Source organism: Phoca vitulina, unplaced genomic scaffold (genome assembly GCF_004348235.1).
Source record: "Phoca vitulina isolate PV1807 unplaced genomic scaffold, GSC_HSeal_1.0 scaffold11, whole genome shotgun sequence".
Classification (NCBI taxonomy): Eukaryota; Metazoa; Chordata; class Mammalia; order Carnivora; family Phocidae; genus Phoca; species Phoca vitulina.
The window spans coordinates 29,888,568-29,905,783 of record NW_022589714.1 but is presented as its reverse complement, the minus strand read 5'-3'; the positions used below and the strand labels follow the sequence as shown (position 1 = coordinate 29,905,783).

The 17,216-nt window shown below is 35.3% G+C and overlaps 1 protein-coding gene across 7 annotated transcripts in view; it reads left to right on the top strand.

Annotated features, from left to right (window-relative positions):
- The window catches only part of MLIP (muscular LMNA interacting protein), a 256,712-nt gene that overhangs the window by 178,693 nt on the left and 60,803 nt on the right, over positions 1-17,216 (top strand). For 6 of the 7 annotated variants that reach the window (XM_032409636.1, XM_032409638.1, XM_032409637.1 and 3 more), the window contains 2 exons: positions 6,293-6,337; positions 16,501-16,545. In XM_032409636.1, coding sequence (XP_032265527.1) covers positions 6,293-6,337; positions 16,501-16,545 — 90 coding nt within the window. Of the gene's footprint in view, positions 1-6,292; positions 6,338-14,544; positions 14,591-16,500; positions 16,546-17,216 lie in introns of those variants that run through there. The other variant, XM_032409639.1, reaches the window with a different exon arrangement.

The window sequence follows — 17,216 nt, the reverse complement described above, 5'->3', positions numbered from 1 at the left end:
TGTTACTTTTCTTAGTTCCACATAAATTCTTAAAGATTATAATTATGTTTATTTTCCTATCAATTTTAAACCTTGAAATATCTTTGTTATATTTTTCTTGAGATCTTCTTTATTTAGATCCTGATTTCTCACACATTGATAGCTTTTTTCTGGATTAATTATTTTTCTTGGTGGAATCTTGCTGAAAATTATATACAACAAGGTGGTTTTGTGTTGATTCTGTGGCCTATGTTTTTGAGAATATCTTTATTTTGCTCTTTCATTTAAATTATAGTTTTGTTGAACAGAAAATTATAGGTCCTATCTCTTCATACTTTTTCGCCCTAGGTTCTTTTTCTTCAACAACATACTTGTGAAGTATTTTGCCAGCATGACATTTAGTCCTCTGCTACAGAGTGATCATTTACAGTGTGGCTCTGTAAACTTTTAGAATTTTTTTTTTTTTTTGGCTGTCCAACTCTTACTTCTTTATTAAGTTTTTTATTTTAATTCTGGTATAGTTAAATATATTAGTGTTATATTAGTTTTAGGTGTACAATATAGTTCTATACAACACCCAGTGCTCATCACAATAAGTGCACTCCTTAATCCCCACCACCTATTTAACCCATCCCCACACCCACCTCCCCTCTGGTAACCATCAGTGTGTTCTCTAGGATTAAGAGTCTGTTTCTCCTGTAATACTGTGTTGTGATGAGCACTGGGGTTTTTACACTAATGAATCGTTGAACACTACATCAAAAACTAATGGTGTACTATATGTTGGCTAACTGAACATAATAAAAAAATTTTTAAAAAGAGTCTGTTTCTTGGTTTGTAGAATTTTATCTTTATCTATAATATGACTGATTTTTCTTATAATGTAAATGCGCATTTTTTTTTCTCTTACATGTCTGGATTGGTACTCTCTGTGACCTCTCCTTTGAAGTCTTCAATCTTTTCTGTCCCTCACATTCAGGATAGCTTTTAGTCATTAGTTTTCAAATGTTTCTTCCTCCTGGGACTCTTATAAAGTGATTTTGTCACTTTTGTTTCTGTTTTCCATAAGCCTTAATCTTTATATATTTTTTTCTATTTATTGCTTCCTAATTCCTTCAAGGGGATTCCTTGATTTGATATTTCAATTCAAGAATTTGCTCAGTATGTATTCTGTCCTTCAATTTCTATGTTATTTATTATGTCGGATACAGTTCTCCTTTTTAAAGTCATGTACTGTATGGTGACTAATATAATAAGAAAATAAAGTCATGTTTATTGAGGTATAGTTTACCCACTGTTAAATTTACCCTTTCAGTGTATACTTCTATGGGTTTTCACAAAGCATAATACAGTTGTATAACCACTACCACGTCTGAAGTACAAAACACTTCCATCAGATGAAAAAGTTCCCTTGTGCTCCTTTATAGTATGTCCCTCCCTCCAACCCAAGTGCTGGACATCTACTGATCTTTTCTCTGTTTCTATACTTTTACCTTTTCAAGAATGCCATATAAATAGGATTATACAGTATGTAGTCTTTTGAGTCTGGCTGTTTATACATAGTAGAAGGCAGTTGAGATTCCTCCATGTTTTTGCATGTAACAATAGTTAATTTGTTTTCATTGCTGAGTAGTATTCTGTCATATGGTTGTACCATATGTTAACTATTCACCAACTGATGGACAATTGGGTTATTTCTACTTAGGTGCTATTACTAATAGAGCTGCTAAGAACACTTATAAACAAGATTTTGTATGGACATGTTTCTCTTGTGTAAAAACCTAGGAAAGGAATGACTGCACCATTGTTTTTCTCCTACAGCGTTAACATTTTTCAGATGTCTTATTATTTTTCCATGGAAACTCAAAGTTCTTGGAGCATATAGGCTAACTTGGCTGTATGTGTGCCTGATGTCTGAGGTGGAAGACACGAAAGCCTAGTGCCAGGATTTGCCAATTCTGTCGAGTTTTGTCTTTTGTTTTTGTTTTATGAAGAACAGAAAGAACTTGTGTGTCAGGCTGTAGAAATCTATAACGTCAACCATCCCCCCCTTGCCATTCTCTTCCCACCCTAGTGACAGTGTCCCTCATCTTTGCCTCCCTGAACCTTTGCTTATGGCACTCCACGCTCCTCTTCAAATAGCTGTTTCCATTGTCATCCTCAAGGAAGGCATCAAGAACTGTCCAGTTGTCCAAACCTATGCTTAACTGTCCCCCTTTCCCCCAGCCAGGCTGAAGGGCCATCTTGATATCATCCTCAGAGATACTTCTTTTCACCATCCTCAAATTTTGCTCCCTCACATTACACCTCTGCTGTCCTTTAACTCTGATGTTGAAAAGTGGTATGTGGTGAGAAAGCAGAGACAGAGTATGTAAAACAAACAGACAGAAACGACTACTTGGAAATGTTGGGCTGTGAAAGGGAGAAGGAAATTGGGTCTGAAGTAGCATCAAGGAAGAATTTTTGGTTTGCTTTTTAAAGCTGAAAATGACAAGAGCATGATGGCATGGGGTAGATTCATTAGAGGGGAGGTACTAATTATACAAAAGAAAGGGAGTTCCTGAAGGATGAAAATCCCTCAGAAGGACATGGAACCTACAGTCTAATTCAAGTAAGTGTCCTTTGATTAAAAGCTGGAAATATCTGCCATTCTAACAGGACAGAAAACAGAGGAAATGTCAGGTACGGTGCAAGTGTGTTTGTAGGTGGATGGAGGGAAAATGAAGAATTGTATAACTCATATTTTTAGTTATTCAATTACTAACACCTTTCAGTGAAGAAAGGTTTAAGATTATTAACTGAGATTAAAAAGCAACCTTATGATGGGGAAGAGATTGGTAAAGAAAAAGTTGAAAACCATTATGTGTTCTGCTTTCAGTTCTTCCTTCATTCCCTCATAAATCCCTTCCATTCAGATTTTTGTCCCCACTGTGCTGCCCACACCACTTTCCCAGGTTCCCATTGCTCTAAACTCAGCCCTGGTCAGAGCTGACATATCTGCAGAATTAGAGATAGTTGTCACTCCCTCCTATTTGGCACACGTTCCTCTGGCGCCTTCCAGGACACTATGCTCTCTCAGCTTTTGTCCTACATCACTTGCCATTATTATTTCTTAGGTTCCTTTGCTGGCTCATCCTCTTCTTCCCAAACTATTCCCAAACCAATGCTAGAATGTGGCTGGACTCAATCCTTGGGCTTCTCCTTCCTCTCTATATTCACGCCTTTGGTATTTTGAAAAGCAGGTGTATGCTGACAACTCTCAAATTTATATCTCTAGTCCAGGATTATCCCCCAAATCCCATTCTCCCAAATATCTATTCTCTGTTTCCATTTAGGTTCCTAATAAATATCTGAAAAATTAAAGTCTAGATTTCTTCCCACAAACACTATTTCATATCCTGCCTTCCCATCTCCGTCTATCAATTCTTATCTTTCATTTGCACAAGGCCAGAAACTTTTGTGTCAAGTTTTATTCTTCTCTTTCTCTCATATTCTACATCTCTATTAGAAACCCTATTGCTGTAGATTTAAAATATATGTAGAATATGATTATTTCATGCTTTCTGTACTGCTGAGCCATCCTCATGTTTTGCTGGATAGTGCAATAGTTTTTGTCCTCGACCCTGCCTCACTATGATTCTTTTTTTTTTTTTAAATTTTTTTTTATTGTTACGTTAATCCCCATACTATGATTCATTTTTAACACATTAAAGAGAGAGATCCTTTTTCAAGCATAAGTCAGATTATGGCCCCCCCCATGGCTGAAAACCAGCAGTGCTTACACATTTCCTTTAGATATAAACCAGAGTCCTTACAAGCTCCTGGAAGGGCTTCTATGATCTGGTCTCCCAGCCCTTCTGGCACAGCTCCCCTGCTCTACCTGCTTCCTTGCTGTGCCTCGAATCTGCCAGTTGTGTTCTTGCCTCAGCACATTTTGTCCTGTTTTCAAATCAGTTATATCACTTTTTGTAGTTTCTAGTTCCTTGTAAAAATTTGCAAGCTTAACTTTTATCTCTGGAAAAGCATGCGTAAGTGTGGTTGTTTTTGGTCTGGTTCTAAGAAAACAAATTTCTGGATTCTCTGTGCGTGTTTTTTGGTTGTTCATTTTCACTCACATTGTCTTACCTCTTTGTGTGTCTGAATCTGATTGTGTGCTGAATATTCTACTCAAAAGTTTATTTATAGAAATTATTTGAGGGCTCAGATGATATTATCTTACCACAGAGAACCTTTTCTTTGCTCTGTCAGACACCAGGAGCATTAGAAAGGAAGGATTACTTAATTTAATTTAAGGTTTGGGGATGATTTTTTTCTAAACAATTGTTTTCAATGATTTGAGGCAAGCCTGAGGACTATGTGAGGTCTTCTAGATCAGTCTTAGTCCTGAGGCCCAGTCTATTCTTGGTGGGTCATGGATTCTGACTTTTATCTCCCTACACCTTTGAGAGTCAAAAGTTTGGATCAGCTTCTCAAGCAACTCAACATTGTTTGCAAACATCTTTAGGATAAAAGCCAGTCTCAGATGCTTGACTCATGTCTTTGGATTCCCATCTTCTCCTGATCTTGGTCCCAAATTCTTTTTTTGCTTATTAGCTCATTGATGTTTTTAATAAATAATATGTCAATATTGTTTTAAATATTTTACCCAACTTTTTGTTTATTTTGAAAGGATTGCTTTGAGTCCTTGAACAACCATTCTCAGTGGTGGAAATCCACTTTGAGAACTTTACATTTGTTCCACCTTGTTGAAATGCTCTTTGTTTAGATATGTACATGTCCAGCTCCCTCACTTTCATATCTTAGCCCAAATGTCACCTTCTGTAGATTGACCATCCTATTTGAAATTGTAAGCCCTTAGCATTCTTGACTTTCTTAACATCTGGGTTGTCTAAAAGAAATAAGGTATGTGGCAGAAGCAAAGATTTTCTCTAAAAGAATATATTACCGAAGTCTTCAAATTATTTGTATTCTTTTTTGTTGCATAACATATGGTGTAATATATGGTATGATTTACTTCCAACATACAGTGTAATTTACTTATTTATTATTTTATGGTTTATATTCTCTCCTGCTAGAATGTAAGCTCCCCAAGGACAGGGCATCTTTCTTTGTTAGTTTTGTTTAGTGATAAACTGAAGGGTGTAGAAAAGTTCCTGGCACACAGTAGATATACAGTAAGTATTTGCTGAGGAGATGAATGAGTCAAATAACCATCTCATTTCAGAAAGTGGGAGAGTGGGCCTACAAGAGAAAAATTAGGGGATTACAGTACAGTATTGAATGCTCATTTGAAGTTGATGACCATTAATTTATAATGAAATCAATTAGCTTGGTTGAGAGAGTTTCCCCACAATGTTTTGCTTTTCAAGTTTAGAGAAAATAGATGATAAGGTCCATCCAGGGTTGTTGTTTGCTTTTCTCTCTCTTTTTTTTTTTTTAAGGTGAGTTTGTCATAAGGAGAGAGGGAGGCAAGAGAAATTAAGATGTTAAAACAATTAAGAATATGAAATATATGTAAACTAAGAGGTAATAACACCACAATTGAACTGTAAAACTCATTGATTTTGAAGTCTCAATGATGCTAAAGGAATGTTGTATTGGGGACATTTGAGAAGTGAATGGGAAATAGAGTTCTTAGAGTAGGATGCTCAGAATTGAAATGTCACATATTTCCCATTTTATTTGTGAAGGCAAAATCTAGGAATGATCCTGAGAGTGGATGAGTGAAATGGAATGGATGAAAATACCTTTGGAGATGAGTGGCTTAAAGAAGTGAGAGTATAGGGTGCCTGGGTGGCTCAGTCGTTAAGCGTCTGCCTTTGGCTCAGGTCATGATCCCAGGGTCCTGGGATCAAGTCCCACAACGGGCTCCCTGCTCAGCGGGAAGCCTGCTTCTCCCTCCCCCACTCCCTCTGCTTGTGTTCCCTCCCTCGCTGTCTCTCTCTCTCTCTGTTGAAAAATAAATAAAATCTTAAAAAAAAAAAAAAAAAGAAGTGAGAGTATAGAGAATTCCATGTGAATTTTGAAAATGGCAAAAATCACATAAGGGGCCATTATGATCAACAAATGGATGTCATCAGTAAATATGGGAAAATTTACCAGAAAGTTGATAGATAATGGCAATGAAAAGAATAATGAAATGATGTAGTTTAATGAAATAATTTTCAAAGGGACAGGGGCTTTGTATAGAAGAGAGAGCAGAATGGTCAGAAAGTCTTAATAGCAAAAAAAGGTGAACACTTATCCCAGAAGTCAAATCTTTCACTATTTTTGTGCTTACTTCAGTAGTATAATTATTTTTCTATTCATACAGATGCCTACAACTCTTCCGAGAGCAGCTGGTCGAGAAACCAAATATGTAAGTCCCTTCATAATGATACATACTGCTTTTTAAATGGGTGCATGTGTATTCTTTGGAGGGAACTCAATTATACAGTCATTAAAATTGAATTAGTTGATATTTTTCATAAGTGGAAAGGGGTAGGATGGTACGAATCAACCAGATGTGGAAAATCAGATTATGTCAGGTAAGTTTATTGAATAAATTCCTTCTTAAGTGAGGTCTAGTTTGATTAGTTCGGCTAAATAAAATGGAACTCCAACACCTGCTTTCTGTCTTTCTAATTATCAAAGCTTAGATGACACTTTCATTTTTGTAAAGGTTTATTGTGCTTATTATAAAGGAATCAACTCATATACTTGAAACATTAAGATTTGTCAATTTCCAACAGGATGGCCAGGTTAGCTGGTTTTGACTAGTTTGTTGCTTTCTTTTTCATTTAAATTATTGTCAAATAAACCAATTTCCACTTATGAGCAAAAATAAATTAATAGATGTGTAGATACAGACTCACACACTTGATTCAATTAGTTATGTGGAGCTGGCTCTGAATGTCCTAGGCGCACACACGTAGCCCCACCCCGTTTCCACTCTTTATTCACCTCATAATCCATCATGTGGCCAACTTCTGCTTCTGATCGAATAGCTTCAATAGAAACAAGATTTTCTCCTAAGCAAGTGTTTAGTTTTTAGTTTAAAACAAAACAGTAAATTGTTTCTTTTAGGTTATACCTTATATTTTCTAATATGCTCTTTTCATCATCATCATCATTATCATCATCAAGAATACATAGTTTTTAATTGCATATTTTGTGACATATCTTCTTTCCAATTCATGTATTTCTGTCTTATTTGGATCTCCCTAAGGCAAATAATAAACTGGATGAAATCACTGAATTTTATCACATTTAGGAAATGATGTTTAGAGGGTATGGATAGGAACACTGCTTAGAGTATTTTCCTAGAAGCTTTCACTCTTTTGTTTTTATTGAAAACCATTTGGAGTAATACTTAAAGGAGTAGAGACATTTAGTAGGCTGTACCCAAGTTTAAATCATAACGTGTCTGTTTGCTATCTGATCCTCATAAAATAACTTAACCTCTCTATGCCTTAGTTTTTTCATCTATAAAATTGGGAAACTAATAATTGCCTGATGTATAATTCATATTGGTTAATGTATGAAAGGCCCTTGATAGAGTCCTGACATACAGGAATAAATAATAGTGCTTCCCTTTCTTCCTCTTATTTTCCTGTGCTTTTACCTTCATCTATGCCTCCCCTTCTCTTCCCTCTTCCTATCTTGGGAAGAGTAGAAGTGCCATGATTTAGTGGAATTCCTTGATTCTGAAGTTGAATACAAGAAACAAAAGTTCCCTAAAGATGTCTCAATACTTTTTGTGACTTATATGTGCTACAAGAGCCAGACCCAGGAAAAAATAGCTGTGAAATTTTGCTTTCTCATCTTTCTTTTTCACCTACTCCTACCTGTCACCAAAGTGCCTCTGATGGAGACTCATTTACAAGAAGATGGGGAGGGGCTGGTACTTCCTCTCACCCCTCCCTGGGGGTGGTTAATTTGGTAGCAATTGGAATAATTATGGAGGGGCTGCTTCAAGCTCCATAGTTAGTTTATTTCAAATTATTCTTCAGTAAGTTATCAGACTTAATTAAAGTGGGTTAACATTTGCCCTAATCTTTGTGAGAGCATTTGAGTCATTCAAAATTAACACTGAATCATCAAATAGATTTAGTATAGACTAGACCAAATACGAACTCTAATTCGAACTTTGATTACATTTGGTTTCTTGAGTGAGAAGCTTTCTTTTTTAATTTCTCTTACAACATGGCATTTGAATTATTCTTTTGTGAGACCTCAAATATGTCCATGTCTTTTGGAAGACTGTCAAGGATAATTTCATGGTGGAATGTGAAACCCAGTTCTGTGGCGCCAAATCATAGGGAAATCACATTTCTAAATATTTCACTATAGTTATTATATTTACTAAGTGATGTCTGATACATTCATTTTGAGAAGAAAAAAATGAAATTTTAGAGCAGAAGTCCACCTTAGCTATAAGCGTTGGTCTGTGAACTATCTATTTTAAATACAGTATGTTCTGATTTTAAAAGTAGAATGACATTAATATTTTCTTCTAGAAATTCTAATATTCATATTGCCTGAGCTACAAGATACCTTAACTTAAGGTATCTTGGATAGCTTTCACTCAATTAATTAATTAATCTTTTACTATATTCTTCTCTCTTTCTCTACCATGGAAACTCAAAAGCAAATCTGAGACGTCTTTTAAATATTTCACCACCTCTGTTCAAACGTTGAAGGAAGTAGGTATCTTCGCAGTATATTCCTGCTGGGTCTTGGTGTGTCATTGGCTGTAGAAATTCTTAGATTCAGTTAGAAAACAGGGATCCATAGTTTACCAACTCCTGCACCACAGAGGAAAAAAGAGAACACTTAGATGAGAGCCAGGGAAAAAAGTATTGGGATATATGAGGATATCCTTGACAAATTAGCACAGACCGCTCAAAATCCCTATCTCTGGGGGCTCTCTGAAAGTACAGTATATAATCTATGAATCAAAACTAGTAGAAAACTTAGTCAGAATTTTCTAGCTAGCTCTATTATTCAATTTCCCACATTTGTTCATTGATTCAATAAGTATTTACTGAGTGTTTACCATGTCTACTCACTGAGGAGTCACTGGGGTGAGGGATGAACCTTATAAGGTCCCCATTTCTGCAGCTTATAATGGGGGAGACAGTGAACAATTACAACAGTAAATGCACAAGACACTTTCTTGTAGAAATTAGAGAAGAGCTGGCCATAGAACTGGTTGAAGTGTAAGCAGACTTACCAAGTTGTTAGCTTTCAATGTATCTGTATTATCTATTGGCTTTCCAGTGTTCCTGGGATGATTATAATGGTTTTATTAAATAACGAGAAATGGTATGACTAATTCCTCTTTCTGAGGCCTTTGGTAAAATGCTGACTTCTTTTTCCATAAAAAAAAGAAAAGAAAATGCAAAAACAATTAGTTTCCTATTCTTATTCTTTATTGCACATATTGTTACATTTCACATAATTTGTTTTTTTAAGGATGAGCCAGATGCAGGAAAAGTGCCATCAATTCAGTCTAATTAAAGTCAAAGTTTTCTTCAATTCATGGTGTACTTGAATTGCAAGTGATTTTAAAGTAATTTAATTGAGGTCTTCTTAAGTGTAATAGAATTTAAGTGAGGCTAACAACATGTTGAGTAGTGGTGATCTCCACGGGTCACTTGTAAGACTGATTATATTAATTTATCATCAATATTCCACTCAATTGTTTTGAGTTCTTACCTTGCAAATGAGGTTTAAGTATTTCATTTAACCTTATACCAGTCTTATGATGGGGGTATTATTATTTCAAGATCTTCATATGACAAAGGAGGAAACAAAGTCTTAGAAGTCAGAGTAGGCAAAACCCAACCCAGGTCTCCTTCAGGTCAAAGCCCTTGCCATTAATAGTTGTGTGAGAACTACAGAAGATATGGGAATGGTTTGTTTTCCTTAAATAGTTTATCCGTTAGTATTTATACTCTGTGTCTAAATTATTTCTTCACGTTCAGTAACCTTCAATCTAAACTTTGAATAATTTTGTATTTGGTGGCAATATCTAAAATGATATCTATTATATTTCTAACATTTTAAATCACTCTCATATAAATTAACTCATAATTTATCAAATAATGTATAAGAGTGATTGTTTCTAATGACACTTTTATTTATTTATTTATTATTTTAAAATTTAATTTAATTTTATTATGTTATGTTAGTCACCATATAATACATCATTAGTTTTTGATGTAGTGATCCACGATTCATTGTTTTCATATAACACCCAGTGCTCCATGCAGTACGTGTCCTCCTTAATACCCATCACTGGGCTAACCCAGCCCCCCCGCCTTCTCCCCTCTAAAACCCTCAGTTTCTCAGAGTCCATATTCTCTCATGGTTCATCTCCTCCTCCGATTTCCCCCCTTCATTTTTCCCTTCCTTCTCCAATGTCCTCCATGCTATACCTTATGTTCCACAAATAAGTGAAACCATATGATAATTGACTTTCTCTGCTTGACTTATTTCACTTGGCATAATCTCCTCCAGTCCCACCCATGTTGATGTAAAAGTTGGCTTTCCCCTATGTAAAGGAATGAATTTTCTATTTGAATTTCTATTTCATTCTGTTTTCACTCTATCATATTTGGAGGAGAATGTCATTTTTTCCTTTGCATTACACTTGTCTTTGTAAATATTTATTTTTCATTAACTGCTACCAGTATAAATTATTTCATTCATGTACTTTAAAACCACAGTATGCTTTCTTTAATAAAGAGCAACCTCAGAAAATAAGGCAAGTATTAGACTTACTACTAATTTATCAAAAAACCCTTAGTTAGAATTACAGTCTATAGATAACAACTTATTTTATAGACTCTCTACATTGCATGAGTTACTTTTAAGTGCCAGAGAAATAACAGAGACAGGCCTATTGAATATTATATAGTAAACAGGTAAGATCCCATCTTAATGAGCTTGAGGGACAGAAAAATGTCATAACAATAGATGCATATTGCTTTCAAAATATCACAATATATTAAAAAATGTGTCAAGCTTTATTAAGAATATTCCCCACTATATATATGGTGTGTGTGTGTGTGTATGCATACATACAATTATTCAAGTAAAGGTCACTGTCTCCAATTTAGGCAGCTTGCGCTCTCCCCTGTTGCTATGCTTGGCAATGTCGCTATGCTTGAGTGTTTCAGCAGTGCTGCATGCTAATGTAGTCCTAGATCTAAAGGTAGAGGAGACTTCAATCCAGACCTTGGTACAGATCGGCTTTCTATGGGTTGTGACCAGAGATTTGATGAGTTACAGAAAGGGTTGTGAACACTTCAAACAAGAAATTCCAGTCTTCTGATTATTCTCATTTATTTCTTTTTTTCATTGTTCAGAAATATTTCTAAGGCATGCTTATGTGAAAGGGGATGAGGAAGGAACTGAAGGTAATTATCTGGGTTCCGCTAAATGAGGAGGAAGAGAAAAGATGTAATGAGAGACTCCTTATGCCTTGTATCCTTCTCATCATCATTTTAGACTTTACCAAACATGAAGGCACCATATTTTAGCCCAAACTTCCCCTTCATCTGATCTTTTATCTCCTCATTTGCACATACAAACAATGGCTATCACTGGTCACTATGCCCACTTACTCTGCTTCCTGGTTATGTTCATGACAAGATGGAATCATCATTCCTTAGCATAAAGACTCAAACTTAAAACACTTTCAAATCTACTTTCTGTATTTAGGCCTTTTGGGGATATGTTATTAATTTATAAAATGTTTTTCAATGAGATAGACAGGGTAATGTGTACAGAGAGTTAAAATAAACAACGTGAAGCAAGAAAGATATGATGCCTGATAATATATTACTATGGGCTTTGTGATTAACATTCTTACTATTGGATTCATTCTTTTGCACACATAGTGACTTACGTACAAATAACAAGAACACTTGCTAGGTTAAGGGAAAGATGGTGTTTTATCATTTTATCATTTTATGTTTCCTCAACGCCATTCTCAGCACTCAATGATTATTATTAGGTGCTCAGTTAATATTTTAAGCTTTGTCTTTCTCCCTGGGAGAAGTAACAATTCAGTTAACACATTATCGCTAATTAGAGTTCTTTGAGCTGTGAGAAAAGGAAACTCAGGACAATGAGTCAACAGAGAAAAGGTGGAAGAAAAACACTTTAATGATATTGAACTGGCTGTTATATTCAGGTGGGAGAGATGTGACTGCTGAAAGGGAAACAAACAAACAAACAACAACAACAAAAACCAAGGTGAAAGTAGAATTGTAGAATGCAAAAGGCAAAGGCAACTGGAACAACTGGATTCTGTTCCAGTCCCCCAAGAGGGGGTCTGCTAGTGTGATGCCAGCCAAAAGGACATGTGTCAAGAATGGGGAAAAACTGCACATGGCAAGGAAAAACAATGTAGGCAATGACTAAGGAGCTTCATTGTACTTCTTGTGCCTCTAACATTGTCTTTGGAAAAGGAACATGGTTTCTCCAAAGCTGGCTTCGCGCAGTGGGGGCTCTGTATAGCAATTTATTTTTCAGTGGATTTCAAATTCTCCTTTCTTTCCTTTGTCTTTAACTCTTTGGCTTTCCATATAACCTAGCTCTTTAATAGATTATTTTTGAAGTAAGAAATTTTGACTTTCACATTTTTTGGCCTTCTCTGTTGGTTTCTAAGCTTTTTAAATGATGATATATTGGTTAACATGGATCCTCCTTTCTTACACATTCCTTTCCTTTCTTTTATGATTAAAATGATGTTAATGGCCTTAGAATTACAGGATTATAGGATTTTGTTTCACACAACAGCCTTTCTTATACTCCTCTGTATTGTTGTTCCTCACAGTTAGTATTAATATGGATAGACACGAATGACTAAAATCTTTAGTATTACTCAAATCCAATTTCAAGTTTAGTCTTATGAATGTCAAGTTGCTTCTCTACCTTCCTTCAGCTAACTGACGAGCAGTGATTCATATAGAGTAGCTTTCTCCCACCTCTTGCTGCTCCAATCTCAGTTCACCAAACAATTTTCCTCACTCTTTGGAAAATAATTGCTACAAAATTAATAACATATTTATAGCTACAGCATTTAATAAACCCTACTAACCTGTATTAGGCAAGCAAAGTGAGGCTTCTCAAAGAGCTTGACATAATTGGGTTGGTTGAAAGAATCTGGTTATATTCATAATACACATAAGCCAATATTCTTTTTCTTTGGTAAAGGATCTGCAGTGGCTTTATAAATATTTACGCCACCCTGAGGTTCACATTTAAGTCTCTCCATTCTCTGGGAATAGTTTCTCATAAAAGTGGTATGAAATCCATTGTATAAGAAAATAAAAATGGAATTGGGATGTCTAAAGTATCTTATTGTAATGTTATAATTCCCAGTGAAGGAATTTTGGGGACTTATGGAGACTGGCACAAAGATATTTGGGTTTTTCCCTAATTTAATCAATACTTTTCTTGAGCATTTTATCTTTTTTCCCTCTCCCTCTAATAGTTTGGTATTATTTAGCACAACATACTAATAAGTGTTAGTAATGTAGTTAAATTGTACAGATACTTTGTTTTTAATGCGTAACCCCTTCTTTCCTCTAATTATTGAGATGAAAATTTAACTATGTTATGTTTCAGTCAGGATACTCACATTTAATTCAGCATATGTCATAGAAGCTGTTAATTTAACTTAGGGGACTCATAGAGAATTCTCTCACTTTTGCAATAATGAAAAATTAACTAAAGGGAAAAAATGAAGACTTTAGGGGAAATGATTATTAGTCATATTACATTATGAGGTTAAAAACAAAACCCTAGGTGGACTGAATGTGATGGACATTCTAAAAGGCAATTTTCTGCAGCACAAAATAGCACACCAACCACTAACCTGGCCCCAGCAATTAGAGATGGGGAGCATTTAGCCAAGACACCCTGTTGCCATAGAGTAACCATGAATGGCAGCAAGCCGCGATAGTCCTTCTAAAGAAAGGCATGAGTCAAAAAGCAGAAAACAAACAATATTGGGCACAGCATGAGAAGGACCGCAGGTGCCTTGTCTTCATGTTTGGTGATCCATACTTCTATATACTTGGCAATACCAAAAGAACCACTAAGCTCTCAGTTTCCAGTTATCATTCATATCTCAAAGTAAAAAGAATATTGACACACCTATAATAAACCTTGAAAACATTTGCAATTTCAAAAAGAATAGGAATATTTTAGGAATACAACTTTATCATATTTCAGCCAATTCTATTTATAATTAAGCATTTGCGTGTTGACCGCTTCCCATCAAAGTTGGAGGTGGAGTTGATGTGGAAGCTCAGCCTCCCATTTAAATGCAGAAAGCCTGATAAAACACAATTATTAAAAATGTTTAGGGAACCCAATCTGAAGTAAAGAAGGAGAAACTTCTGAATGCCAGAAATGAAATGGGAGTTCCAAGTGGGTGCGTTAAGGAGAAGCTAAAGCTTTGGTGGAACTTAGGTACATGAGAACCCATGTGCCAGGAGCTCAGATTTTAACTTTCACTATTTAGTAAGTCTAAAACTTGTAAGTGAATCCTTTGTGTCCATGCAGGAGCCCAGAAGGCCACACTGGCTGTGAAGCATGGACTGGAAAAAGGGTAAAATCCTTCTACCATTTCACCCTACAATTTTTAGTTGGTGAAAGAGCCAGCCATCAGAAAATGGGTTCTAAACATCTGGAACTTGAAGATGTGGGGATCTACCACTCTTTAAGTTGAGGACTATTAAGGTGATGAAATAAAATGGAAGCCAGTGAAACTCCTAGGATTCCCACAAGGACAAACGTCAAATGTACTGTAGGCATGCTTTCCCAGCCCAGGGCTTCTCAGACACATATAGAAATCACCAGCAAAGTTACCCTGACTGAAGACGAGCTCAAAATAAAAATCAATAGCCATAAAATCACTAAAGAACATCATGGAGGAGAGGGATGAGGGAGAGTCAGCCGATACAAGAAATGGGAGATTTAGTGATAAGGAATTATAGGAAAATCTGAAATGAATGTATAGATATATTAAAAATGTTAAAATAGTTAAAAGGAATTATAGATATTATAAGAAAGATTTGAAAAAGAACCAAGTAGAACTTCTAGAAGTTAAAATAAAGTCCTTAAGACATAAAATTAAATTGTCATGTTGAATGTATTAATATACAATTGAAGAAAAATTAGTTAACTGTTAAGTTTATATGTGGAAACCATTCAGAATGCAGCATAAAGGGATAAAAAATATGAAAGGAAATCGATGGAAATTGGGGATGGATTGAGAAGACTAAATATATATTTAACAGAAGCTTCCTAAGAAGAGATGAGACATAATGTGAGAAAGGCAATATTTGAAGAGGTATTCATGGAAGATTTTCCAGAATTGAAGAAAGATATGCATACTCAGCATGAAGGACCAAACCAAATTTCAAAACGATACATAAAAAGAAATCCACCCTCGGATACAGCATAGTAAAATTACAGAATGTCATAGAGGAAAGTTTTTTTTTTTTTTAAGATTTTATTTATTTCAATACAGAGGGAGTGCACAAGTAGGGGGAGGAGAATAGGGAGAGGGACAAGGAGAATCTGCGCTGAGTGCAGAGCCTGATGCGGGGCTCAGTCTCACAACCTTGAGATCATGACCTGAGCCGAAATCAGCCGACGTTTAACCTACTGAACCACCCAGCCACCCCACGGAGGAAAGTAATAAATGCTACCCAAATAGGAAGACAGACAATCCACCAAGTTAGGACATTTAGACTGACAGCTGTGACAGAAGCCAGAGCCAGTGGGACAGTGTCTTCGAAATGCTGAGAGAAAATAACTATGAACCTAGAATTCTATGTCCAGTTGAACTCTCATTCAAGAATGAGAATAAAATAAAAACATTTTCAGACAATATCCAAGACAGAAGCATTTGCTTCAGTAAGAAGGAAACTAAATCTAGATGGAAGGAGTGAAGTTCAGGAACCAAGGAGGAAGAAATGGTATTAGCCTCCCCTTTAATTGAAAACAGTTTTTAAAATGAAATTGTTTTCTTTTCAAAATCATGAAAATTTTGTTATGCTTTCCTTTGTATATAAAGATACTTTAAGGAAAAATCTGTTATTTGTGTCAATTTGCCATAAACAAATTTAAATATCCAACGATGCTAGTGTGTTTAGGTAAAATGTGCAGTATATACAGAGACTGAAATATTATGTCATCTTGAAGAATATTTGATGTCTTGTGATAGTGCTTATGTTAAGATGTTAAGGAAAAGCAACACATAATGCATCATATTCACTATTAAATGAGGTGTGTAAAAATACATAGGGAAAATATTATAAGGCAATGTACCAAACATGTTCAAATCATTTTTTGGTGCCATAATGATATTTTTCCTTTTACCTTATACTTTTCAAAATCCTACAATGGACATGTATTCTTTAATAATAAAAGAACTTCAAAAAACTTAAAAATATAGATATTTTGTTAAATTAGGAATTTCACTAAATAAACACCATGTTTCTAATTTTGCAGGCTAACCTATCCTCACCATCCTCTACAGTATCCGACAATCAGCTGGTACGTATCCTCTTATTAAGTCATGGACCTACTTTAGAAAATTCTGATCTCTCTAGAGATTTGTCTCACAAAAATTTACTGATTCTTTACTGAAGCTGCGTAGTGGTGGTTTTGCAGCTTACAAACATATATAAAACTGTACATAGACCCTATTTGCTAGGAACTTGGCATCTTAGTAGTTGAACTAGAATAATATGGGTGGGGTCAGAAGCAAGATGCTATTGCAATTTAGAGAAGGACAGTGCTCAATTCCTGATGGGACAGATGCAAAAAGCATTCGAGGGCAGGTCACGTTTGAAAGTGTAGGGCAGGTTCTGGATTTTAAGAAATGAGCAATGGGATATTTCAGACAGGAAGGCTAGCATGTGAATGGTCTAGATCACTAATGAGTAGTAGAAATATAATGTGAACCATAAATACAAGTCCCATAGGTAATTTAAAATTTTCTAGTAGCCACATTAAAAAGTAAAAAACAAAAACAAAAAAACAAACAAAAAAAAACAACCCAAAAACCAAAACCAAAAAGATAAACATAGGCCACATCAATTTCAAAGATATATTTTATGTAATGATATGTAAATACTCTTTCAAACATATAATCAGTAAAAACTTGAGATAGTTTACATTCTTTTTTTGGGCCCGAGTCTTTGAACTATGCTCTGTCTTTTCCA